Here is a 26,323-nt window from a genome sequence, read left to right on the forward strand (position 1 = left end):
ATGGTAAATGTCTTTGACGGGGGCAATATTACACAAGGCGCCTGAAGAATGGTCGTATTAGTCGATCGCAAGAGCGATTGATACCATTATTGAAAAAAAGAGAATATGGGAATTGAAGCTTCCAACGCCGACCTCGAATTTCGCTAAATCATAAAAACCCATAAAAAAATCGATGCAAATAATATCACCCCTCGATCTGCAAGTTCTTCCCAACCTCAATCTGCAACAACCTCCTGACAGGCCGACTCTCCTCCCGTTTTGATCGATCTTTCACCAACTCCAGAATAACGCCCTTGAAATTCACCGCCAAATCTTCCCAAACAAACGCCGGATTCAATGCCTTGACGAAAACACGCATCGCGGAGACAGGAACATTGATAATGTCGCAGACTTCTTCGGCGGAGAGGTTCTTCTGCATGGTGTTGATGAATTCCGCCCGCAACGACGCCTTGAATTCCGCGAATTCATCTTCTGTTTTAATCATGGCCCTTTCCTCTTCTCCTGGAGGGGCTGCTGGCTCTAGCTTCTTCTCCCCCGTCATAATCTCATGAAGAAAGTCCTCATCGAGAGGCTCGATGCTACCTCCGAATTGACCCTGCTTGCCAACCTGCCACGGAACACGCTTATTCTCCGCATCGCCGAGAACCTGTCTCGTAAGTTCGAGGTTCTTAGTCTGAGTGTTATGGTCAATATCGTCAAAGTCCGCGGCTAACAGCGCTTTGTACAGCTTCATGTTTTGGATTTTCAGCGATTCGGGCTTGACGCGCCACAGCGCCGCGATTTCGACATGTTTGGTCATTATCCCCTGGCAGGCTTCTTTCATCCGTGCCCAATCCTTCCTCTTGCATGCTTCGCAGACTTGCTTCTTTAGTTCCGCGAAGGCTGCGGAGCGCGAGGTGTAGACGCTCGCGGCGGTGAGGTCGTCGTTGACGCACCGTTCGCCTCCCTCTGCGAGATGGTTCAAGTATGTGATCATCTTCGTGTAGCTCTGCGACTGTCTCTCCAGTTTATGCGGCAGCTGCGCGAGCAGCCGAGCCGCGACGGGCTGGAGATCAATATCCTCCGCTGTAAGCATGCGCATGAAGATGGTAATGATAGTGCGCGAATGCTCGAGCTGGATATTCCTCAGCTTGCAGAACTTCTCCATCTCAGCCGTGCGGCTTGCTTTGATCGTGGCTAGATTTTCGTTCTTAGTCACCACCCGGAGGACGGCTTTGTCGAGGAGTTTTTCTAGATTTCCGTGGAATTGTCGGAGTGGCCAGCCTGTATACGGGTATAGTGCGACCACGTTTTCATACCAGATCCACTCAGCGGAGCTCGTGGGGAGGTCGTATTGGGGATTCAGACCGAAGAGTTGCCAGACCATGCTGAGGGGACGGATTCCTGAGCCGGCGATTGTCAAGAGATTACCGAAGAGTCCGCGCATTAACCTTGTGACGGTATCCTCGGCTTTGTCTAGTTCCACGGGCTTAGATGTTCTCATCGCCGCGAGTTTCGACATGGCGGCCATTAACAGTGCGCTCATTAAATGGCCAGTCTCTGGGCTGCTGGGTTGAATATCATGTTCTCTGGACGCGACTGCTTGGCCAAGCGTGCTTCTCATGATAATTCGGAGCGCGGCGATGTGCGGTTCATTGCATTTCTCCATCCATCGCACTGTGTAGGGGCTTTTCAGGTTGACGAACTCAGCCCAACAGACCCAGGCTAGCATTGATCCGGTTCCTGATGACTGGCTTAGGTAGGGTAACGCCAGAATGGGCTGGGAGGGTCCTATGGTGCTTTTGAGTGGGCCGTCGTGCGTGGTTTGCGACTGCTCCATGATGATGCCTGCGTCGAATCCTTCCAGGTGCAGGATTCTCGAGTCGAGGGCGCAACATTGGCTAGAAAAGTCAGTGTCATTCGAGGTATACTTTAGGAGGCTTGATGGGGGAGGTTGCACATACCTGGCATCAATGGCGCTGTTTTTCAAGTTACCCAAAAGCTCACGATAAGGCGTCGTCTCAATATTCAAAAGCATAACACCCATATCTCCCGCGTATTCCTCAAGGTATCCCGAGAGAGTCTCAAACGTCATGGACTTCGCTGCCTCGACGTTATTTTGAATGGTGGTTTGGCGAACAAGGCGCTTCAGATCGTGCGTTCGCTTGGAAGTCGTTTGAGACGATATCATGTTCGCCAGGCATGAGATCACCGGCTCAAGGGCCTTTTGCATGTCCTTTGTGATCTTTCTCAATTTGCCAAGCATGTTATTCTTCTTCTGCACGGATTTGGGATCTTCCCTACGGTATTCCTGTGTTAGGAATTCGGTGTAGCTGTCTCTTAATGGGGCTGCAACCTTGTTGATCTTGGCGGAGAGCGCAGTCACCAGGGCTCTGGAGAGTTCTTGTAGGTCTTTCTGGTTCAGAAGCACCTGGAGCTGTGAAACTACTGCAGATATGTCGTCTTCCAGGTTTTGGATCTGGTCGACTGAAATTTCTTCAAACAACTTCTGTAGATCTTGGGGTTGGACTAACTGGCCGGTAGTGGGGAGGATGATCGAATTTGCGTCGCCGAGGTTAATGACTCGCTCTATCCTCGGATCTAGGATGGAGCCGATGCCTACAGACTCGAGTACACTTGTTACATCTGAGCCAAATGCTAGTCCCGACGTATTGAGGTGTGCCCGGTTGGCAATGCCTCTGTAGAAGTAATACTTGTCGGAGATCTGAACCAGAATCAAGGACTGTGGTCCTGCAAGTGCCGTCACTGCATTGATATTCGCCGAATCCATCAGCGAAAGGATACTATTGGTATCCTTGGGCTCGGTTTCTGGAGTGAGTTGAACGATGAAGAGTGCATTGATTCGGTAGGCAGATGCGAGATTCCGGGCATTATCTGTCATTCGTTCGTCGACGATCACCACGGCATTCTTGAGTTGCTTATAGTAGTCCCGGAGTGCATCTTCATTGGGAAATGGGACATTCGAAGGGAMTGTTCCGGTTGCAAGTAGAACTGGGCCTTGGAGCTCGGTACCAAAGATGCATGGCAGAACAATAGCGGAGGGCTCCTCCCTCGTGGGTACCTCTTCGTTTGGTAGTTTGAATTCAAGACCGGTGCCGAACCGTATGATCTGTGTTTTCTCCAGATCAATGAACGAAGGAAGAACAGCTGAATCGGTGGTAAAAATGGCATTTTCTTTGGTGATGACCTTACGCAGGTTTTCTGAATTTGACGCTGTGTCCTCTTTGACTGAATCATTCACCGGGGCTGTTTTTGTATACCATATTAGCTTTGCTCATCGCTTCGGTCGTTTTGACGATGGTGATTCTTACTTCGTGTAGTTAGTTCAGGAGTACCCATAGTGAAGTCAGCGCGTTTTATCGCTTCTGGGAAGGCAGGGCTGATCAACTTGTCACTGTTGCACATCATGTCCCGGTCCGTGGTTGCGGTTGGTAATATCGAACAAATTAACGAGTCTCCATCGCGTTTTATTACCAACGGGCAGCAGATTGTTGCGTCCCCGATGGTCGCTGCGTCCAAGGGCACCGGGATGATGTAAAGAACCTGTCAACGATGAGTCAATCGATGCTAGAGAAGAGGCTAGTTTTCTGGACTTGCCTTATCCACATGATCAGCGACTAGCAAAGCAGGGTGTGTTCCCAGAAACCTTGTGATGAGTGTAGACTGGTAGCCGGAGATGAACACGCAGATTTCTTTCTCTGTTAGAGAGTTCTTGTTGATCTTCACATAATCGAGGAGATCCTGTCCATTGAGAATATCTCCGCTGTGGGTGATTCCCGGGAAGGTATTTCTTGCCAGCCAGCAGCATGCCCTACACGATTCATCCGCGAAGCAGAAGTCGTAGTAAGTGGGTGTTCGTTCAGAAACTGCTAGAATCGTGATTTGATCTGAGACGATAGGGATTTTAAATGTTGATGCTGGTGCTTGCATAATCTGGAAGTCCTCGAATACCTCTGCACGTTGTCAACATTTCCCTTCTCCATCCATATACTCATTGGAAAGAGAAGACAGACTCAGATGGGACTGGAAGCCGGCCATTCGCCGTAAAAGGATCTCGCCCATCTCGCCCAAGTCCATGGCATTAAAAAAAAAGGTTTCCGGGTAGGAAGAGATATCGATTTCCTCAATGCCATTTTCTGTCCGACAAAGAAGGATTTGCTCCAGGCTGAAAGGGTGTGCAGAGCCGACTGGGAGGTCTTCCAGGATCTTTTGAACCTGGGCCTTCGAGGTCGCGAGAGGGTTGAAGAAGGTTTTCCTTACTCGCTCCATGGTTGCTGGAATGAAGCCGATCGCGAGTAGTGAGAGTAAATGCAAATGCTCAAATAGAAAGCTGGCCAAATGAGCAGAGTATTTGTAGCCCCAGCCGGTCGCTTTATCCCAGTGACTCACCTTATGAGTCAATGCGGGCTCCCAAAGTCGATTAGCATGAGTTGAGGTAATAAACGGTGTCAAGTAAAGTAGGGTAGTAAAGTACACCTGAAATACCTAGTTTAGTTCCATTTGTGTCGGGATTTCTTTGTTTGTACGGAGTACAGAGTACGGAGTACGGAGTCAGGAGTACTTCTTGACGCTCTGAGAATTGGGAGCTTCAACCCCTTCCCTACTCATGTAAGCCAGGACACCCTAACGTGTCCTCGCATAGTCTGCTCTTTTATATCTTAAACTAATTCAACTCATCTTTTTGGATTGGTTCCCTTGGTAGATTAGCCCCATTCTTGCATACAGTGCCATCCTGTATCAGCTTGCCGCGATATATAGTTCAGGACTTCAGGCACCAGGCACAAGCGATGAGTTCCATAGAACCTTACGGTATTACGACAATGACTCATCATAGACTGGGTTACGAACTGTAAATGCAACAAAATACAACCTAGCATCTCAAACAACAATGGCCTATGCAGCGAGATGAACGTGGGACTGCGACCAGAGCAGACGACAGATTTACCAACCTTGTGACACCAATCCTAGATTATGCGTCGACGGTCTCCACCGGTCTTTCAAGTTACGTTTTTGAGCATCCGACTCGAATATACTATGACACTATCGAAACGTACCTGATGCCGTTGAAATATGCTCAATTACGTTCAATGTATATGTCCGACTTGAATCTCGCCATGAGTACACGATCAATTGTCTGACTCCGCCGACTCGATGAAGCTGAGCTGCAAACGGCAAGCCTCTTTCACTAGACTAAATATGCCAGAGGCGAGTTAAAGTCCTCGATTAAAGCCGCTAACAGGGGAGCACTGGTCAAAGAACGACAGCTCGCAAGTCTGCATCATGTCTTGGAGGAAAATGTTCATAATTCCGTCAGAGAAAATGCGCCAACTTCCCGCCATGGTGATGCTAGCTATAGATCACGGTTCTTTAAAAAATATACCACCGTACCAGAATGATCTGAATGTTCTCTAGACATCTACTAACGCCTACTATTCTTGCCTAAACTGTGTATATTAGAAGTAATGGGATAGACTCTGCGGTTTCTGTATGCCATCGACACAATACTCTGTTCCAGTGCTTACACTTGCCACCTCTATCGTGACATATTATCTGATCTGGTCAATATCCCACTAGGGTAGTCTGTAACTAATGCGCTCACTAAACCATCTGACATAGAAATAAACATACAGACCATCAGAGGCTGAATGAGTTAGTAGATGTGTGGTTTGATCATTTGATCACGAGGTATTGCTTAACCGGTAGATGTAAGCTGGGTGCTCGTTTTCTGTAGGCTATGGCGGAATCAGACAACCCACCGCTTCAATCTTCATTATTCCCGAAAGGCAAACTGACATTCAACAAATGCCAAAAGTGATCATACTATTAAGACGACAGGTGCCGCTGAGACATGCGCGAGCCATCAAGCGACACGTGCATGGACAGCCTTGAATACGAAGGCCAAGCAGAGATGTCTCAGCCCTGACGTACATCATGTCAGCTTTTGAGGATTCTGTTTCAGACAGATGCACGGATTGGGTATCTTCAAGTCAGCTGAAATGGGTTGACTTTTGAGGCAGATCCTTCCGTTTGGGTGCCATCTGGCATGCTTGAAACACCACCATATAGAACGCTGCCTAAGCGACATTTCGATTCCGGATGGACTCGAGACTCAGCTGGCTGGAAGAAGTGAGATCGGATTTCTATTCATGTAAGCTGGAGATATTACTGCTTCTGCCTATAGGATGCAAAATATGTGATGAGCTCATGATCCTAGCCATCGACGGAGCTGCGTTCTTTCCCCAAACATATAAGAGTCAACCTATCCCTAAACATCTAGACCGTCAACACATCAACAATCAACATCAATATCACACATTTTCCAAGACAAGCTATAACCATGCACCTCCTCACATACATCACCCCCCTCCTCTCCCTCTTCCCTCTCATCAACGCACTGCCCGGTGCTACCAGCTGCACAACCGTCACCCCAGACATCGCCCGCGTCTCTCAAGCCCAGCCAGTAGCCTCCTACCTCCCCGGCTTCCGCATCTCCCAGCAAGCCGGCGGCACCAACAAAGAAGACATGTTCGTCGAATTCAACGTCACCGCCGGCAGCTGGGGCTGCTCGCTCTCCTACTCCTTCCCCGCCGGCACCCCCATCACAACATCCGGAGCCGCCGCGCCCGTTGAGATCTTCGCGGTGAACGGCCCGTTGAGCCGGTCTCCTCGCGGCATCGACGTGTCCTGGGCGTATTGTCCGGCAACCGGTGCGTTGGTCGGGAGCACGACCTTTGAATCGGATCCGAACCAGGCCACGACGAGGTTCGTTAATAGTTTCTCGTGCTCGAGTAAGATGACGTACCGGTTGAGTATTGCGGGGTGGTATAAGCAGGTGACTAGTGTGGAGTTTGCGCAGGGTCCTGGGGTTGGGTTGAGGATGAGTTATAATTGTTAGTTCGTATACAGAGTGAGGCTGGAGAGCAAGGCCAGTCGAATAGTGAAGATCATGAGGTTGTTCTTGGGATATGTCATTCCTTTAATAGTGAGTATACTTATTGACAGCACCAGATAGGGAATCGCATTCAATTTGAAATATCAGCAACAATGCACAAATTTCATTCTTAAGCTTTGGGAAATATAAAACCTCCTATGGAGACCAACGGTACAGGTATCAAGTAATATACCTAATGGCAAGGCATCCACCTGCGTAGATCTACAGATCTCACCTGTTGAATATAAAAAGCAACTAAGAGCCCAAAACCCAGACATACCAGATCGTCGTTATAGGTGGTGGTCTTTCCCGTCCCGCAGGCGTCGGCGAGGATGCCCCCACCGACGGGGCTCTGCTCCCAATTCAGCATCCAACTGGCCCCAGTTACTTGCCACTGCTTCAGCGTCGTGGCAGGTTGGTTCACATTGGAGGGCACGACCAGGCGAGGGTTGCTGGGATCGAGGCCGAGCTCGTTGCAGGCTCTCTCATACGCGGGGGCGGGGGCGGATAGAGTCATGCGGGCAGGGCGCGCCCCTGGACATCGCGTCATCTGGGGCATTGGCTCTTCCCTCGGCCTCACCCTCGGCCTAATTATCACTCTTTCTTCGTTGTGCTTTGTCATGACGGAAGAGCGGCGCGCCCATCAAATGCTGCGCTTCCCTATCCGTTCAGAAGCATTTTATTTCAGGTATCCGTCAGTTCTTCTGACGAAGAGTAGGACGAAAGATCTTGGTCAGAAATGTTGGTGGTTCTGGTACCTATTGGTTTTTGTATGAAGCTTATATTCCTATCTTGCCAGTGGTACCACCCCTCCACGGAAAAGCGGAGCGTGTCTTAAATGGCAAGTCGAAACGGAAGCAAAGGGTCTGGGCGCCATGGTTGACGATCTCCGTGAGCGAGCTGATGAAGTCCTTCAGAGTGTTCTCAATTGAGCGTCTATCTTCCAGTCCTTAAGGTCTTTGTCAACGAGATTCGAACGCCATCGTTCATCTTGCCTGGAGTGGCAATCCTCTATTTGGGTAAGCATCTTGCATGTAGCGGCTGTGTACACGGTGTTATTGTCAAAGTGGTCTGCTTTCCGAAGGATTCGCCCAGGAGTTGGTGAAGTGCAAGGCTGTTGTGGAAGGTCTTGTATACTGAGAGCTTGGCCAGCCCCTCGTCCCAAAACTGAGACGTGGACATGGCCCCTAGGCGCAGTGTGTGTTGCCGGCTACCTCAATGGTAGCTGCGCCAACTGTCACTACCATAGTCATGGCGCTTATTGCAGCTTCTGCCGTATATGTCCAGCAATTCGTCAACCGCAGCACCACCCACATGGGTTCCAGGAACAGATGATGCGACAGTTCTTTTGGTACGGCTGGTCAACCCTAAAGAGAGTTGAGTAACTTTGAAAATACATAGTTAGTTGCGTAGAAATAGTGAAAACATACATGGCTTTATGATGTCTGTCAAGACAGCCGTCGTATAGAGCGAGGTCGCAGCTAAGCTGCTCGGGCTCATCTCAATCTGTTTAACATATTCTTCAAGCTTCTCCACAGAAAAGAGCGGTTGGTTCAGGGATTGGGCGACCTTCAGCATCAACAGCAGATTTTGCTGTCAAATTTTGCTGATCGTCAAGGAGACTCTTTAGCGCCACCACGCGATGCTGGCCATTACAGGTGACTTATCATATCTGCAGACCAGACACATGAGAACCAGAAAGAGTCGTCTAGCATTGTGTTGAAGGAAAGGTGACAGAGGAGGCGCATCGCGCTGGTGGTCTTCTCCATCTCTGTGAGTAGTTGGATGAACCGCAGATTGTGCTCCCGACGGGCCCTTCCAGGATGCCCGAGATCGACAGACATGATCCGCATAGGGGGAATGTCGTCGCCAATAAGGCGACACTCGTTGTCGGCCCGGTCAACCAGAACTCCCATATGTCTCCGAAGGCAGATCATCTTCATGATGATGGGGAGCACCTAGTATGCGTTGTGGGGGCTAAGGTGGCCCTGAGTAAAAGGCTAACGAACGCTGTGGGCATGAGGAGCTGGTAGGATGGGGATGAGGGTAGTGATGGCATATTGGCAAACTTCCTGTTCTCTATCAGCCAGTCCGTATCCTCTGCAATGTCGTCGACAACCCCTGACCTTCGCAGCCTAGGGAACAGGATTGCTAGATAGCCGCATAGGTCAAAAGCGCGATTATACAACAGCGTTGCCGTCAGAACCAAACGTGGCGTGCCTCGAGCCGTGCAACCGCTTGATGATGTTTGGTCCGGATGGTTTTGTCAGGGACTTCCTCAGAAGTCAGAAGTGTGCAACGAGCTGCCTTAGAACAGCATCTGACAGGCGGCTCTAGAACACGACAGACCGGTCGTTGCAATGGTTGGATCGCAGGAATTCGGAAGGACTCTTATCACTAGTAGAGATAGTTACCTGGACGTGACTCTGCATCATCTGCATATCAATTCCCTAGCTGAATGGTAAGAAATTTACTAATTTATGATGAAGGTGCAGACCAACCTCAGCCCATACAACGGACCCTTTAGGAATACCGTTCTCTTTGATGAGCGATTTGTCCATGATCTTTCCATCACAGAGCTATGTTGTATGTCAGCACAATATTCAGTGTACCTGGTCTTGATGATTTACTAACCTGTATGAGCAGCCGCTCTTACAACTCACCAGCTGCAAAGGTAGCCAAGCTGCCTATCACACGTACCCTGTTGTCTGGGCGCAGACCAAACGTTCCTCATTGTTCACATAAACTGGTTGTACTGGTGCGTTCTGGCAGGCAGCAAAACGGACCCTGGACCTGGTGAAGAAGGAGGGGGCGCACGTAGAGCTCTTCCGCCAGCAAGATAAGCTTCTTTCTCAAGCTTACCATGCTCGGCCACGACAGTATCGTCTGTCCCGTAGCCAGGCACATGAGCTCAGTCTAGGGAGCATATAGTGTTGCGATTTCATCAAACTTTAGTAGACAGCCAGACTTCTTTGGTGTCCTTGCAGATTGCGAGCATTATAAATAATTCTAGCACATCCCTTTCCAGAAGGTCTGCCGCAAGAATCACACCCAGAAAAGAGCAGCTTTAGCTGGTTGAATAGACCGTCAAGACAGGAAGAGAATTACAGAAGGTAGAAAAGAGAAGAAGGGAGATGGGAAATATTATATTGCTGAAGCATGTGAATGACCCAAAGACAACATATTCACTCAGCTATTCATTGTTCCGCAAGAGACCCATTCAAATGATGAGGCTGAGACAATCAAAGACAGAAGGTGAAAAGGAAAAGTAACCGATGTGAATGCTCCAATCAGCGGGTAGGGCCAGGCCCTCAGAGACCATGTTTCCATTCTGGGAAAACGTGGCGCTATTCCCGTTCGCTTAACCAACTTCCATCCAATAACGAACCAGACCATTTTTTATACGAGATAAACGCCAAGCTTAGCAAATTAAGCAGCGTCCAGGGTCTGCGGCTCAGCAGGAATACTTAATCCCTCCATGGATACGGCCAACCTAGCTTGGAGGTGAGATGCAACATGTGTCTTCAAGACAGTGCCCTCCCGCTATGGCACATTTTCTGCGCCTTACTCTGCACATCGATCAGTGTGCTCTTCCAGCCAGCCGGCCATGTCTCATTCGTCGATGACTTGAAAGTCAACACCGCATTCCTATCCCCCATCACAGGGGCTCTCTGGCTTCTGCGCACTGTATTCGGAGTTCTCGCGTGCAGGGTATCCAACTTGGCGGATTTTCCGGCAGCTCTATGGATTGCCTCGGAGAAAGAGTTCCAGAGTCATGGTGGGCCCTACGTGATGAGCGCACTCGGACGAGGACCACGGAATATCTACGTTACTGCCCGATGGGTGTTTTTCGTCCTGATCACCCTCCCGCTATACCTCAGTCTGGTTTACGTTGTCCAAGTCTGGTGGGCGACAACATGGGCAACCTGCCAGGTAACCAAATTCCTCTTGCTGGAACTCCTGGCAAGTTACTACCGCCCATCGCAGACAAGGATAGTCGTCCACACAACCTGGCCCGAAGTCCCGCTCATCACTCTGACCAGCACACGAATCCCTGCTGAACCCAGCAAACCTGACCAGAACCCCGTCCAGGGGAAGGATGTCGTCGCAGAACAGAGAATCGACCCCAAAGACGCAAATGCCCTTCTCCCCCTCTGCGCCCGCATCGAGAAATTCGTCTCCACCACGACCCAAAGCCCCGACGAAGCAGAACGCAGCCGCATGACCGCAGCAAAAGACTTCTACCTCCGCAAAGCCCTACACCACGAGTCTCTCGACCCCCGGCTCGGCTGCGCGCATACGCGTTGTCGCCTGTTCAAGCTCTTCCATGCACTAGCCAGCGCACAGGCCTACCTGTCATTGACCCTCGAGGCTCTCGTCGTCCTGTACCTGGGCCACCAGAACTTGCGCACAATCACCATCCTCGCCACGGGGTGGACCATGAGACCCCGCTGGGTGATGTTTGCCGTTTCCCTGGGTACGAGGGTTACTTTGGTAGTACTCCTCCCGATTCTTCTGGCGTCGGTGGTGATGGCCGTTTTGCGTGTGCGCGTCGCAGCTACGGAGGTGACGTTCTGCCGCCGCGCCTTGGAGTCTATTTGTTTGATTATGCTGGGGGTTGCTTGTGTGGTGTATTTCCTTGCGTCTGGGTATCCGCCTATTTCGCCCGTAACGTTTGCGTGGGTGGGGGAGGTGATTGCTGCTCCGGTGATACTGGGAGTAGGGTTCAAGGTCTCCCTATGGCTTGTGCGAGAGCCGCGGCGAAAGGTGGATGGACCCTGGTCGACTGGGGAGGAATGGAGGACGATCAGCGATAAGGAGAAGGTTGCGGATGACCCGCCGCTGCTGGAGCATCTGTTTGTGTTTGCTTGGATTGTGGTATTCGCGATTCCTACAGTTGTTGTGTGGGTTGTGATGAAGACAGTGTATTGTGCTGCGATTGCCTCACAGGAAGCCAATATTCAGAGGAGGTTTGAGGAGTATTATGAGCATCCGGGATTTTAGTAGTCTGACTTCCATTTTGCCTTTTGAGGCTGATAATCATGAATATAAGCTATAGTTTCAACATGAGCATCAAACAGCGCAGAGACTTGTTCTTGCCCATCTTCTCCTCCACTCTGTCCAGCGTCTCTAGCATTGTAGTGAACAGCTTCTCTAACACTTCCAATGTATACGTCAGACTCCCACACTCCTTCATCTCGGCCAGAATACGTAGCTTGTCGGCATGCGACATCTGCGTCTTCTTGTCCTCTCCGTATATGAGCTTGAATAGCTCGTCTGCCTTCGGACTATGCTCGAGCAAATGGAGGACAGGAAACGAGAACTTGCCCTCGTCTAGATCATCGCAGAATCCTTTCTTTGCAGTGTACTATTCAAGTTAGTCTTGGAGGATAAGTTGAGTTGGRATACCCACCTCATCAGATGCGAGATTCTGATAGTCGTCGCGGATTTGATAATATCTCCCAATGAGGGTAATCAGATGTTTCTGGTCAGGGTCGACTTCACTGCTTGTCAGAGAGCACATGGCACGTAGTAACAGTCGAAAAAAGCCTCCAGTCTTATGGTCGACCATTATGAAGTACTCATTAAGAGTCGGACGAGTCTTGTCGAACGTCCAGTGAAGATCTAGCGCCTGGCCGCGAGCAAGTGTTTTGATTTCCTCTACAAAATCACATTAGTATTGAATCGATCACGGAATAGAGAGATTCACCTAGTATTATTTTTAAACAATCAGGGCCAAGATGCTTAAGAATACGGCCGACGGCCTCGGCATGCAGAAACGTGGCGGTGTTGACAGTCTGACTGAGTCCGAATTTGAGATGTGCAGCGGCTCTACCACGCCGACGTGTTGAACCGTCCTCGATATCGTCGAGTCTGCATCGTTAGCGAATTGGCTTATTCTGACTGGGTAGACATACAGCAGTGTTGAATTGAAAAGTATCACCGTGACCTCTTTCAGGACTGAGGAGATATCATCTGGTATACTGAACCACACCCGCAGGCAATTGATGAATTTGGTCAAGGTGTTTTTGCCAGGAAGAGCCTTTATATACTCGAACGGAGCCATACAAATCTGAAATATTAGCTACTGGTAGCAGATGAGGTGAAAAACTAACCTGGTCGGCATCGGCAACCTGAAAAGGTGCGCAAACATCGATTTCCAAGACAGTGCCGTTTGCAACTTTGAGTCCCGGACAATCTGCTTCATGACTTTCTCCATTCACAGTCTTTTCCTGACTCTCATCGTGTGCTGCTGGAGGAGGATGTCCTTCTAGTTTAAGGACCGGGTCCCGTCGCTGTTGAAGCAACCGAGCTCGACCCTCGGCGGTGGTCGTAAACCCATCGTCGCGATACCTGGGAGTTTGAGCCTGCCAGTAATTTGCTCCGCCAATTGATAGAATGAAAATAATGACGTAGGAGCGAAGATCATCCGACTTGGGTACCGACGACTTCTCCCATTGTCTGTATTGCTGCACCAGGTTCTTTTCCGCGTCAAGTACCTCTCGCTTCAGGATATCCCCTGCTTCAAGCTCGGTATATCCATACTCAGTCATCAGCAGCGCCATCGCATTGTGCATCGCATCAAGACTTCCAGAACGAAAATGGTCGTCAAACTCTCGATAAAAGCTATAGTAGTCGTTTGACAGTGATACGCTCAAAACACCGTAATCAACCATTTCCGACACGGACTGCCTTTCATCTTCTGTCAGCCGCAGGCCCTGCATGTAAGTAAAGAACTCGTGGGCTTGTCTAATCCGGATTAGCCTCCAGTAGAATTCAAAATTCAGAGGCATCGGCTCACTTGACAGTAGAACTCGCCATCCGAGCTTTCTTGTACTCTTCAAACGACATGCCGGACTGGCTGCCCGTCGACTGCGCAGTAAAAATATCTACCGTCGTTTTGAAGAACAGCGACCTTACATGAGGCGAGAGGTTGGATACATTATTCGACAACAAGTCAAATCGCTTGTTTATGTCATACTCGAACACGGGCGGTTGACCAAGTTTCCACATCGACAGGGCGGCCAGGGTGAAATCAGCGAGGGCGTCTTTTTTCTACTCATCATCAGTGCCTGCCCGTTAAAGAAGACACAGAAATCTTACGCTTCGTGTATCAAGCGTATCAATCTCATCTATAGGCATAAGAACATGTAGCTCAATAAAAGGAGGCTTGATTACCGTCATAATGCAAAAGTAGTTCGGACATTTCAGTCGTCAGCGGTATCAACGCAGGTGGCAATTCGGGCGCAGCCCACGAGATCATATGACCAGTGGAAGTGATACATCCTCGCCGGAGAAGAGACTCTGCAGACTCTGACGAGTGTTCAGCGATTCTTTTGATTACGTCAAGCGATGTAGACGTGGCCGTTTCATGGAATCGCGATTTGCGGTAGGGTAGGCTGTTGAAGAACAATGGGGGAAGCTGTTCGTTCGGATCTGGAGGATCTGAGTAGAGATAGTTGTATGAAAGATTTGGAAAGTCGGACATGCTGGCTGCAAGTATCAGCGATGCTTAGAATGGTAGATGCGTGTGTTTCCATGGACTCCAACTCGGGGGATTGGGCTTCTTATCAAGTCTGTCCGTCCTGAAAAAGCAATTCAGCCTCCTCATTCTGGCGGTTAACGATTGGCTGCTCTGACGTGTTGCGCAGAATATGCACGTTCCTTCACGATGCCATCATTCAGGAGTGATGGTGTCAGAATAATAAGATAGTCCAGACGCCTTTTTGGCCGCAACCAGTAGTATCTGTGCCAGGCGCACCCACACCGTGTCTGCGGTGTGGGTGCGCCTGGCACAGATATATTTCAATAGATGGTGATTGTGGCTTGCTTGCGGGGCTTCTTCTGGACTTTTGGAGATTTGGGCGCAGATCAGTCTGCAAGAGAAGGTTTAGTAAGGTAGTTATGTGACATGTCAACATGTCAACATGCCAACCATTAAACCACTCAGCTAGAAATGTGTCTAGACACCATTTGTAGCATCATGGAAATAATTGAAAAGAAACATCCTAGGTGACTGATTACTGTAAGGCATGGGCCGCATGGCCTCTGTAGGCACTCTAGGTAGAAAGTCTGTTTCGCTTTGGTATGAAACTTTTACTCTGTACACTGTCATTATTACAACACTTACACACACTGACTCTTAACTGTCGCAGTGAATAAAGGCAAAGAAATTTCTTTTCTCTTCCTTCTTCCCGTCTCACAGTCGTCTACATCTGACTCTCTTCCTCAACACTTGATCTCAACCCTCTTTCTCAGTGTATCTTTGACTTCATCTTCCCATTTCCATTTCCTACCATCTTACTGAATCGTATCGAGTACCACAATGGCGAAGCTTCTTCGAAAGGTTGCCTCTTCCTGGAACCTGGACGACTCAGCAAAGCGAGACAAGCGTGACACGTACGTGAAGGGGCTCTATGAACTCTGGGAACAAGTTTCCACCAGGAAAGATCCATACCTGACACTTTCGCCCTCTGATCTGCCTCGCATCAAGTGTGTGGATCTCCTCGGAGAGTCTACCTTTCATGAAGAGTCAAGTGTTCCTGGATTCTTTCGTAAAATGACTCACAAGAAACTACGGGATTATCCAATCAACGAAAATAACGAAGAAACTATGGGCTGGCATAGACGCAGTAAGGCTTTCTGGAGTCAAACTGAGAAGATTTACCAGGGTCTCCGTCCCATTAAACAGGCCGCAATGATGTGCGGGGCAATGCGACTCGCCTTTAATGCATACAAGAGAACGACAAGTGATGGTCGGCAGGTTACGCTTAGGCAAGTGTCTGGGTGGAAGGAAGCGTATGAAACTCATCCCCTTATTCACAACTTGTAGGTGCGATAGGTGGTTAAGATGCTTACTGCTCCATTTAGTGATTTTGCGGATGAAATCTTTCATAGCCTTTTTGACGACGAGGTCTTGCACTCCAAGCATTGGTATGCCAGGGATGCCTGGCAATCAGGCAAGCCGCAGAAGCAACCCCATGTCATGTTGACTCTTGCACATGAGTATGAGGGGAATGATAGCAGCCTTCTGTGTGGAGAGATACTGGCTATCCTGGCCACCATGCTGACTCGACTTGAAAGCGACTTCTTCAAGGATCATAATATCATTCCTGTAAGCCTTCCCCTGAGTCACTTCAACACGGGGCTCGACTAAGACTAAATGCGAATGGCTTTTTCGCGCATCAGGTCATGGTACTATCTTTCATGGCCGATCTGAAAGGCAGGGTGCTTCAGGCCTACTTCGCTGACGATGGGCTGGTCATTTACAAGAGCAGGATTTTTTCTTTCAAAGAAGAAGCCGGCGAAAAATCAGCGGAGCTCTTTCTCGGGTACATGGGGAGTGAAATGATCGGGGCTACCGCAGTCAAAAGGCTTCATCACTCCATTCCAGGTGATGAGGCTACCGCAGTCACAGAGGTTCATCACTCTGTTGAAACTCCAAGCCATGACTGAAATGACTAGAAAGGTCAGTCCTGCCCCTGCCGTTCAGGGCGCATCTTCTACTCCTGCCGTTCAGGAGGTTCATCTTGCCTGTCCTGTCGTTCAGGACGCATCTTCTACTCCTGCTGTTCAGGATTCATCTAGTCTCCCATAATCCCCTTTTTTTTTGTGGTCAAAGGTCCCACCGCATTATCGCTACAACGAAAGCGTCTGGGAAAAGTCGAACCCCCAATTATGCGTGGCACTTTTGATTGTTCATCTAGACTATCTTTACAGCGGTTTTTTGATAGAACGAATGCTCACTGAAGATGATCAAATGACTAAGATCTGCCTCCTGGCAACATCAGCGAAGTTGCTTCCGGGCGTACTTGAATTCGTCCAGCAGCAACATTGCTATCCTGAATTAGGCGAGCGGTTTACATGGATGGTGTGTTCTCTTCGGCGTATCTTGACTGCAAGCTAACCCCAGGTGATAGTTCCTTTTCTACGGCCTTCCAGGTGCTTGGACCCTTGCCACCGAGCTTCATCATAGCACTCTCCGTGGAGTCCCATTACAAACCTCTATTCCTTGCGCCACCATCATCCGCGACTTGAGTGTATTACTGGCATGGTTCGAGCGCAAATGTTTTCCCGATCGGCCTGACTTTCTCGTCTGTGTTCAGATTAGCAAAGTCATTGGTGCTCTTTTGGATGATACACTGAACAAGGGGCGACCTTCATCTCAGATGGTAATTCAACCGGAAAAGGAGCAGCCAAATCAGCAATCACCGGGTTTATCTCATCCTCGTCCTGTAAGCCACAGCCACCTTGGTATGGTTCAGCCGCTACCTGACTCAGTGACAAGTCAAGACTTTCTTAACTGGTTTGACGATCTAGTGTGGGACGATCCTTCCATGAATTTTGACTCCATCAGTTAATACACCTTCAGTGAGAAATTTGAATTTATCCGAATATTGACGCTCTCAGCTGTTCTATAATTAAATGTGAATCTGACATTGTTGGGGGGTACTTAGGAATTACTTCCTGTGCCGTTCATGTCGGGCACCGTTTAGGGCTTGGTTACCCCCAGATACTCCAGGCGGAGTGACCAACTCAATAACAAAACGGGACATCTGTCAGACACCGCTTATATGCGGACAAATAATGCAGTTTGATATATCTCCGGGAGCAAGCGATGACTCGAAATACGAGGTCACCTGATAGCAGACATATAAGTCTTGCCGTCATTGACCAACTCCAACCCCTCATTGTCCAAAACACACCCATCGCAAGTCTCTTAACCAAAATGTCTACTGCAACGAAGATTCTAACAGCACAATGTCACTGCAAATCAGTGCACTTCAATATCAGCATCCCTGTAACATCCCTTCCCCTACCAGTCCACCTCTGCCACTGCAACATCTGCCGGCACCAACGTGGAACTCTCTGTGTCTTCCATGCCCCGCTTCCATCCGGCATAAGGCCAGATTTCATAGCACCATCGAGCATGGCCAATATGACTCCCTATATCCGACCCGGGTCGGGAGGGAGGAGATACTTCTGTAGTACATGTGGCTGCCAAATTGGCGGTGGACTTATCGAAACTGGTGACTGGGTGATCTCAACGGCCATCTTCGACGCCAACCGCGATGATAAGGGGATCTGGGATATCAAAAGACATATATATACCGAGCCTACGCTGGATGGCGGGTTAGCGGAGTGGTTACCACGAACTGGCGAGAAGGAGATGGCGGTGTGGAATCCGCCAGACGACACAATCGATCATCCACAAGAAATCGATGGAAAACTACTCGCGCAATGCGACTGCGGAGGTGTGTCATTCCAATTCTCCCGCCCAGCCCAGGAAATCCTCGACGACCCAGAGATGAGACGCAAGTGGGTATCCCCTGTCGATAAGACAAAATGGATCGCCTGTCTGGATGCTTGCGATACGTGCCGACTGACAGACGGGGCTCATGTGATGGCCTGGACGTTTATCCCAAAGAAACTCATCACGCCAACGATTCCGGACGATCTACTCCTCGGTTCGTCCAAAGGCTATGTCTCCAGCAAAGGAGTGCGGAGGACGTTTTGCGGTACTTGCGGCGCGACAGTCTTTTACGAGTGTGATGGACGCGAGGACATCGTGGACGTGGCGATAGGTCTTCTCCACGCGCCAGAGGGTGCCAAAGCGGAGAACTGGCTGACGTGGAGGACGGAGCGAATGGCCTTCCCGGAGGATGGGATGCGGTATGATCCTGTGTTGACTGAGTCGCTTCGTCGAGGATTCGAGGAGTGGGGGAAGCGGAAGCATGGAGGCTTACTTGATATTACCATCGGATAGAACTGTAAATCGCAGAAGTGGGAGGTGTCAATATAATGTTGCTGAATGGAGAAAGGACTGCCACTGGTGGTCAATCTCCCTCGACCGTCGTGATACTTTCACCCTCCTGCTTCCCTCCTCCCCTTGCCCTTCTCTCCGTACAAGCACATTTTCTGACAACTTCTCGTTGTTGGAAGTTAGGCATCAGAGTACTGCTTACCCGTCAACAGCCTTTACGACTAGATCTGGATCTTGGGATCCCTCTTATAGTTCCTGATTGACGACTTGATAGTGATACAAATGTCTTCTTTTGCCGCTACCTTTGATCATAACCTTGATTCTGATGCCACGATGAATATGATAAAAAAGGCAAAAGAGTATTCTATCTATAAAGCGACTTTAGTTACAAAATATGGGAAATTTGGAACAGAGATAGCTCTTGAGGCAATGGCAGTAAGACCTAGGTGTGCTCTAGGCATTGTTTAGAACTTGGCGAGCATTGTAGATATAGTGATAACTCAAGTATAATATCCACTACTAGCTGAGGAAGCAGAGAGAATAGGAAAGAGAAGGTATTTTCATCTTTTTAACATTCAGAAAGTGAATAGCATTGAGTATTTTAATATATATATATTTGTATATTCACACCTCTTAGAGGTATAACTGAGCATTTCTACTCAATCTGTAGCTTGTATTCACTAACTGGTTCTTTAACAGTGAATAGAGATACTAGAATGAGTCATGTAAGTCTTCAGGTCCCCCAGCATAAATAGATTGATCTTCCCCCTTCAAACTCTCCTTTCTATCCAACATCTTTCCACTTTGCTATCCATCCATTTTCCAGTCTCAAGGGACTCTATTTTAAATATTTGCTTGATGGGCCTCTGCCCTCTTAAGAAACTTTGCTACCCTTTTTCAAGAAGATTCCTTGTCTGTAGGGATTCTACCCTATACGATGAAAGGTGATTATGGCTTCCATGACTGGCCATGGATCCCGCTTTACGGCTTCGATGCCGTTTATCAGCACTAGCCTGGTACTCGGCCATTTTTCTTATCTTGTTTTTGAAAAAAAAAAAACATTTACAATGTAAGAAGTCGCAAGTGCTTCGACCCTTCCCTAGTTGACGATGACCAACCTTTAGTTCTCCCATCAGCAACAGCGACAGCAGCAATGGCGCGTGTAAGTACTACAGCTTCTAGATATCCTTCTTTCTCAATCAAGGTGGCTTGCGAAGCACAGCAACACGCGAGGCGACGAAGCTTGTGAATTCGAACAAGCTTATGCTCATTCATAGAGGGTTTGCATCAGACCAGGCTAACATAAGTTATTATAGAAGCACCACACCTGTTATGTTTGTGGCCAGCGCGGCCACATGGCCTGGCAGTGTGTCCAGGCGGAGGCGGCGGAGCTGGTGATTCGGCGGAGGCTCGCGGTATGTACATCACCCTACCTTATACACGTGGAAACGCTCTTTTCATTAACACCTGATGCTACAGGCGCAGATGCCGTCCTAGCAGCCCCGGGGCCGTGGTGGTGGCCTGGCCTGGCCTAGCAGAACTTTATAAACGCCCTCGTGCGAAACCGGAGGCCATTTGTTGCAACCACCACGGCCCCATTCCTCACTGGTCCCTCTTGCCTCTGACCAGGTAAGCTTGGCGTCTTCTGAAGCACAAATTGAGGAGGATAGATTGACTAACCAAGAATAGCCCGCCGCCTCCGAACCCGCCCAAGCCGCCCAGCAGGTAAGTTATCAATACTCTGGGATATTGTTATGGAGCAAAAAATGATAATGGTTAGCAGCCAGCCACTGGGGCCGCGGCCCAGCAGGTATGTCGTCCAAGTGGAATCTTGCATATTGCAATGTCTAATGATGAACTACAGGGCCAGTGGCTGCCTCCGCCGCCTCCCGCCACCCCGCTGGTAAGTCATTCCAAGTTGAGTCTTGAATATCGCAGAGCAAGTTATGGCTAACAATGAACACCAGCTCCCCTCTGTTCTCGCCCCCGCCAATTGGCCATGTAAGTGATTGATCTTCGAAATTGAACAGTCCGATTATTGAGTATCGTCTAACTGTGAATTTACAGCGGCCAAACGTCGTCCTGCCCAGCCTTGCCGGAAATCCTGTGAGCGATGTGTTTTCAATGGACACACAATCAATGAAGACGAGTATATCTCCCACCACGGGGGGTGGTGGGGGGAGCTCATGGTCAGGGTGAGTTGTCCATGCCCACAGTCCCGAAAGATGAGCAATCACTGATTGATTGTGTCGTAAAAGCCGCCATCCCTGCCATCCATCTACTACCTCTCCCGCCCGTCCTCCGCCGCCTCTATGATCGCGCCGCAGCCCCGGGCTCCGGTCCAGAGTTACCCGCCTAGTTTATAGAATCAGAAGTGAAAAAGGCAAGAGGGCGGTCTTGTTTTCCAAATTTAATCCGAGGATCCTGAGGGAGGGAGAGGCAAAGCTGAAGAGGCCCCCGGAAAGGGAAGATCCTACTTGTTTTTACATATTCTGTCCACACTGGTGTTTCCAGGTCGACTTCGTCTTTTCTACTGCAATTACATTCTCCGTCTTCAAGTATGCCATCAATTTGCGCCGCTTTGAGTTTCGAATCTAATCTTCATATGAGAAATGAACTGTTGTCTCTTCCGCAACGCCATGTACGTATGTAAATCTGTACTCTGCGCACCTAGTCGATGTCAAACCTACAAAATTGCCCCGGACTATTGGTGAGTATGACCTGCTTGATCGGATAAACGCTCCAGACATAGTTCCCGTTATCATGGTAGGCATTCTCGCAATGGATGGACTGGTTGTCGCATTTCCCTTTGGGGTTGACCTCCTGAGTGGTTGGTTCCAGTACTTGACGGTGTCAATTGTGGATTCCGATATCTACCTATTAACCACAGGCCAATTTGTTAACCCAAGTTTGTCAATGTTTTATCCAATCGCTAAATGCAGTAGGCTTTTACCCGTCATACTGCCGCTGAAGCATATGTGCCCGAAAGTCAGGTTGATCGCGGTGAGGATATAGTTAGAGTTAGGAGCGGAGACAAGGGTTTCCAAGAGTCGAGGGGGGAGAGTGCTCTTCCAAAGATGTTGGATGATATGCTTGAAGCAATAACGTGCAGCAACGAGAGTACCTCATGATTATTCTGTCTTTCTGTTAAGATATTGACAGGTTACGATACCAACTGGCATCAGCGTTGGGCAGCGGGGTTTGAGGAGAATAAGAAAGACGGTGGGAAATGAACTAGAAAGCCAGCTCCTTGATTCTCAGATTGAATTTGGCTTGTCACCATAGGCAGTGTTCTATAGTGTTAGTTTTCGTTCCTCTACTCCACTCCAAAGGTTGTATATCTAGTTCTTGCCAGGGTTGTACTTAGGGCTCCGGACCGTCACCTGAGTCAGCATCCGGATCAGCAATCACGGGTTCCGAGTCATGTACTCAAATAAGAAGATTCCCCATCAGAGAGGGATGTCTAGGCAACTTCAAAAATAAATCGTAACACCTGTAATTTGAGACCGATGATCATCAGATGCTGCTGCACATGCACACGCTCAGCGGTGGGTCTACGGACTAACTTCCATCAAGTGGGACTGGATTGTAGATCTTCATAACGGAATGGCCAACCATTGATTGTGGCCAGTTGTTATACGAGGTTTCACTTTGTAGTTTGCCCCGCTTGACTGCTTTAGATTGTTGGTGGCGGTATTTCGAGCAGCGTTTCGGTCGGTGGCCGATTGGTTTGGATTGCTGGTTTGGCTTTGTTTTTGGTACTATGTAGTGTCTTCCGGTCCGAAGGAAATCATGTGCAATTAATACCTTTGTTATTTCATTATCTCACTCGAAGCAGGGGAGGACGATCCGCTGAGGCATAAACAGTAGCTACATGTTGAGGCTAAGATTCGAACATATATCATCGTCTGAAGATCTCCATACATTAAATAGTAGTAGCAAAGGAAAGGAGGGATTGAAATGAGAGATAGTAGGACGATCATCTGCTAAATCGATTTGGCTTCCGTAAAGCTTCCTCTGGCTCTGCTGCTTCGTGCGTGATCTCAATAGTCGTTTCCTGATATACTCCGTGGGCCATATTGCCGAGCTCCATGTCGCCTTTCGGCACAATATCGTCTGTCGAGTCGCCTCGGTCATCGAGCACCGTATCGTTGATACTTTGCAGCCCACGGCGGAGGCGCGACTTGACCCGAGACTTCTTGTTCTCGGGGCCCACAACAGTGGTGCTGACGTGCGTGTTGTACAGATTTAAGCTGGTGTAAGTATAGTAACGGTCTGACGTGCTGACGTCAGTGTCCATTAGTAGATGCCGGCGGGTCACTATGTACATAACGACATCCATAAGTCCAGACAGAGCCATGAGGGCACTGGTGGTAGTAAAGTATGCCTTGCTGGGAACGACACCTCTGGCTGAAGACATCCGCCCCGCGGCCAGAGGAAGGGAGAGGAGGACATAGACCAGAGGATAGATAACCATGTACATGACGACTCAGTTCAATTGGTTAAGACTTTCCTGGTGGTTTTGTTAAAGGGCCGCTGCTCGTTTCATCTGACGCCGGAGGTAGAAAAACATGATGCTGTATAAAATGATGGTGCTAAATTCGGAAAGGAAAATCCATAAATAGTGTCCCTAGAGCCGCTCAGCTGTTGCTTGTGGACTAAGCCAGCACTATATAGAGTCAGTACGTCCAATCTTTATTCATCGTTCAAGGTAGGCTCTGAGGAACTCACCCAGCCAGCTTCTGGAATTACAAAGGTCCTCGAGCCATACAATCCGACGGCAATCAATCCGAGCAGAATGATAAAAGCCCAGAGTGTAATGACACAGCAGACAAATGTCCTAAAGGGCAATTGCCGCCCACGTAGCACAACTGAACAAGTATGTATCGCAATGGCCAATATAAATAAACCACTTCCTGGATCTGCAGTCTAGATCCACCACCCGTGGAGAACGCATGCCGCACTTGGGTAATTTACACCGCCATGGGCGACCCAATGCAGGCAGATCAAGAACGCCGTTGCTTGTTGGATGTTGACGAGAAGGAGGTTATAGATGAGCATGATATATTGATTCTGCGCGAGAGGACGTTTGTAGTAATGCTGCCAGAAAATGAATCGGTATGTTAGGAAGGAAATGAGTGAGAATGTAGCGATCCATGAGCAGAGAGCGACTGCTCTTATTGTAATGAAGCCCGCACGAAGGCTCCCCGTCAGAGGCTCATCGGCGAACATTGGCACATGAATTTCATGAGAATGAGCAGTAAGGTATGATTTGTCGCCATTTTCGCTTTGCAAAAGTAGCAGCGTTCAAACCAAGCTAGTCATCCTCGTTTATCATCGCAGTTAAGGGCTGGTTGGGGATGCGGTCGTTGAGAAAGATACCAGACTAATAGAGTTGGTGAGGAGGTTCCTAATTCCTAGCATGATAGGTACTCATGGCTCTAATATGGAATCTGTCTGACCAAGGTTAAGGTGAAAGCTTTTATTACCTTGGCTTATGCCCAGATAGTTAGACATATGGGTCAAGAACTTGGGAGAACCATGGTCTTGACCTTTTCCTAAGTTCTTGACTTTTCGTGCTCCCTAACTCCATCCAATTCGCTAGTCAAGCGAGAAGTGATGCTTTATAGGATAGTCTAGCCTTGCCTATGGTCTAAAAGTATCTTTCTAGGGCCACATGGCAGGGAATAGTTCCCTAGCCGTCTAGGATTCAGGACAATACGAGATCCGCAAGAGGGGCAATATGGTTCTGTTGATCTCCACAGACGATCCACCAAACAGCGGTCTCGAACCGACAACATTCCAGATACAGTAAATATTAGGTGGTGCTATCCAGTATGAAGCCGTGTCATTTGCTGAGCTGTCTGGGCCTAAAACCACGTGGAGTTAGGCTGGGGGTCAAAGCACACCTGCGTCTAGGGTATATTGAGTGTAAAGGATCTGTGAGCATGATGACTTTCTTGGTCTGGACCCAGCGCAGTGGTAGTCTCGTTGATCTGTAAAATTGTCCGTGGCTCTGTATGGTTCCTATGGTGCCAGTAGTAACATCAAAATCTCCGCGGTTGATCACGAGCAAAAGCCGAGACGGGAGATGGTACCTAGGTAGTGCATATGCACGTTTTTCTAGCGAATCGGGTTGAGAATTGGAACCGGCAGTCTGGAAGATCATATCGATCTGCATTACTATTGAACTGCAGAGATGATCTCTCGACTCTTGTTCAACGTTCCCTGAGAAGAAGACAGGGACGTTCAAAGTCTGCCTTCAGAGATCCTAAGGTCTCAAGGTTCGACGAGACCACACTACTAGCAAGGTGCTGGCAATGTGGAGTAATAGGTTGCCACTCCTTTCAAAACAGCTGTGCTTCAGCCAATTTTGGCGTTGCACAGGCTAATGAAGGCGAAGGCTCCTTCAATTTCCACCTTCAATTTCCACCATCACGCAAGCGCGCTTTTAGAAGCTGTTCTTCAAGAGAACGGAGACACCACCGGCAATAGAACTGGCAAGGCTAGGACATTCAATGAAGTTGCACTTGAGAAACCCAGTGGTCGGATTCTGGCATGGAGCCGCAGGACAGAGACGTAACTCATGAACAGAGACGAGGCAGGCGGTTCCACTTCCTTCATCGGGATAATGTAATGGAGATACCGATAGGGTAGATTAGGACAACTAACGAATCCCCATCGCGCTATTACGCACGTCATTCCTGAATTGCCTCGCCCTCCGAAATCGAACCGTAATCTGTGGAAGATCGACCCCGCGTAAATGCACCAGTGCTGAAATGGAACTTACTCCGAAGCTCCAAAGCTTGTGGCTTAGGCTCCCTCGAAAGCTTGAACCTGTCTGTATGCCAATCCCCTCCCCTTAATTTGCGTCAGGAGAGCATGCACGTAACAGCACGTTTACCATGGGGAAACAGCCAAATACCGACAAATGGCCGCATTTAAGGTAAGCGTCGCGGAGATTCCCAGATCCGTCGATCTCATCTGGACGAGAAAACCTCACGAACAGTGGCGTGGGCCGCGTGGCGCACTGGCTCAGTTGTGGCGGCTTGTAGGCTGGTGCTAGCGTCTAGCACAAAAGACATGTTTGTTTAGGGTTTACCCGTTGAGATTTTCGGATGATGACCGACCTCGGTCCAGGGAAACGTCTCGAATGGATATCCCTTGATCCGGTCGGTAGATGCCGTTTCCGCAATATTAAGAGTAACCAAACTGTTTATATCGACTTCAGTTGAGGTAACCACTCAAATACTTGTCATATATCTGACGCACTCACACAATAGCCATAACAAATTACCTTTTGAGAATGTGTTTATTTTGGAATGCTTCGGATGGTTCCCTCCCATTCGGAAGCGAGCGACCGGATATTACCGAGTGATGAACCAATCTGACAGCTTCTCTATTGCCCCATGCGTGGTCCAAAGATGATTGAGATCTTGATAGCTATTATCGATAATGAAATATGGCTTCAGTGGAGATCTGCCGATGCTCTACTCGCCTTAGAATTCAGAAGCTCAATGCCAAGGGCTGTCCTTGCATCGGGTGGCACATGTCTTGGGTCGGAATGTATATTTAGCAACAAGCATACCGGGCACACGTGAGACGATTTCCTGTTTTGTCACTTAGCC

General features: G+C 49.0%; 9 protein-coding genes across 9 annotated transcripts; 5 read left to right on the forward strand and 4 right to left on the reverse strand.

The window, feature by feature from the left end:
- Nucleotides 1-184: 184 nt before the first annotated feature.
- On the reverse strand, nucleotides 185-4,269 carry Aspvir_000575 (uncharacterized protein; the record flags this gene model as incomplete). The annotated part of the gene is made up of 5 exons (XM_043265710.1): nucleotides 185-1,880; nucleotides 1,944-3,246; nucleotides 3,312-3,543; nucleotides 3,598-3,953; nucleotides 4,014-4,269. The coding sequence occupies 5 exons, from the start codon at nucleotides 4,267-4,269 to the stop codon at nucleotides 185-187; spliced, it is 3,843 nt and encodes a 1,280-aa protein (XP_043121645.1).
- Nucleotides 4,270-6,337: 2,068 nt separating this feature from the next.
- Aspvir_000576 (uncharacterized protein) lies at nucleotides 6,338-6,895 on the forward strand (the record flags this gene model as incomplete). The annotated part of the gene is made up of 1 exon (XM_043265711.1): nucleotides 6,338-6,895. One exon carries the CDS (start codon nucleotides 6,338-6,340, stop codon nucleotides 6,893-6,895), a length of 558 nt encoding a protein of 185 aa, XP_043121646.1.
- A 73-nt stretch (nucleotides 6,896-6,968) lies between these two features.
- Aspvir_000577 (uncharacterized protein) lies at nucleotides 6,969-7,553 on the reverse strand (the record flags this gene model as incomplete). Its single annotated transcript, XM_043265712.1, has 2 exons — nucleotides 6,969-6,974; nucleotides 7,212-7,553. The coding sequence occupies 2 exons, from the start codon at nucleotides 7,551-7,553 to the stop codon at nucleotides 6,969-6,971; spliced, it is 348 nt and encodes a 115-aa protein (XP_043121647.1).
- A 2,894-nt stretch (nucleotides 7,554-10,447) lies between these two features.
- On the forward strand, nucleotides 10,448-11,935 carry Aspvir_000578 (uncharacterized protein; the record flags this gene model as incomplete). Its single annotated transcript, XM_043265713.1, has 1 exon — nucleotides 10,448-11,935. One exon carries the CDS (start codon nucleotides 10,448-10,450, stop codon nucleotides 11,933-11,935), a length of 1,488 nt encoding a protein of 495 aa, XP_043121648.1.
- A 49-nt stretch (nucleotides 11,936-11,984) lies between these two features.
- On the reverse strand, nucleotides 11,985-14,420 carry Aspvir_000579 (polyprenyl synthetase family protein; the record flags this gene model as incomplete). The annotated part of the gene is made up of 8 exons (XM_043265714.1): nucleotides 11,985-12,299; nucleotides 12,345-12,592; nucleotides 12,687-12,805; nucleotides 12,850-13,004; nucleotides 13,048-13,681; nucleotides 13,734-13,987; nucleotides 14,036-14,064; nucleotides 14,111-14,420. 8 exons carry the CDS (start codon nucleotides 14,418-14,420, stop codon nucleotides 11,985-11,987), a joined length of 2,064 nt encoding a protein of 687 aa, XP_043121649.1.
- Nucleotides 14,421-15,257: 837 nt separating this feature from the next.
- Nucleotides 15,258-16,529, forward strand: Aspvir_000580 (uncharacterized protein; the record flags this gene model as incomplete). Its single annotated transcript, XM_043265715.1, has 4 exons — nucleotides 15,258-15,730; nucleotides 15,803-16,046; nucleotides 16,121-16,351; nucleotides 16,401-16,529. The coding sequence occupies 4 exons, from the start codon at nucleotides 15,258-15,260 to the stop codon at nucleotides 16,527-16,529; spliced, it is 1,077 nt and encodes a 358-aa protein (XP_043121650.1).
- A 1,332-nt stretch (nucleotides 16,530-17,861) lies between these two features.
- On the forward strand, nucleotides 17,862-18,698 carry Aspvir_000581 (uncharacterized protein; the record flags this gene model as incomplete). Its single annotated transcript, XM_043265716.1, has 1 exon — nucleotides 17,862-18,698. The coding sequence occupies one exon, from the start codon at nucleotides 17,862-17,864 to the stop codon at nucleotides 18,696-18,698; it is 837 nt and encodes a 278-aa protein (XP_043121651.1).
- A 1,150-nt stretch (nucleotides 18,699-19,848) lies between these two features.
- Aspvir_000582 (uncharacterized protein) lies at nucleotides 19,849-21,061 on the forward strand (the record flags this gene model as incomplete). The annotated part of the gene is made up of 8 exons (XM_043265717.1): nucleotides 19,849-19,857; nucleotides 20,012-20,110; nucleotides 20,385-20,420; nucleotides 20,479-20,505; nucleotides 20,560-20,598; nucleotides 20,663-20,696; nucleotides 20,763-20,890; nucleotides 20,954-21,061. The coding sequence occupies 8 exons, from the start codon at nucleotides 19,849-19,851 to the stop codon at nucleotides 21,059-21,061; spliced, it is 480 nt and encodes a 159-aa protein (XP_043121652.1).
- A 1,613-nt stretch (nucleotides 21,062-22,674) lies between these two features.
- gprD lies at nucleotides 22,675-23,178 on the reverse strand (the record flags this gene model as incomplete). The annotated part of the gene is made up of 1 exon (XM_043265718.1): nucleotides 22,675-23,178. The coding sequence occupies one exon, from the start codon at nucleotides 23,176-23,178 to the stop codon at nucleotides 22,675-22,677; it is 504 nt and encodes a 167-aa protein (XP_043121653.1).
- Between the last annotated feature and the right edge of the window lie 3,145 nt (nucleotides 23,179-26,323).

Source organism: Aspergillus viridinutans (assembly GCF_018404265.1).
Source record: "Aspergillus viridinutans IFM 47045 DNA, scaffold_1, whole genome shotgun sequence".
Taxonomy (NCBI): Eukaryota; Fungi; Ascomycota; class Eurotiomycetes; order Eurotiales; family Aspergillaceae; genus Aspergillus; species Aspergillus viridinutans.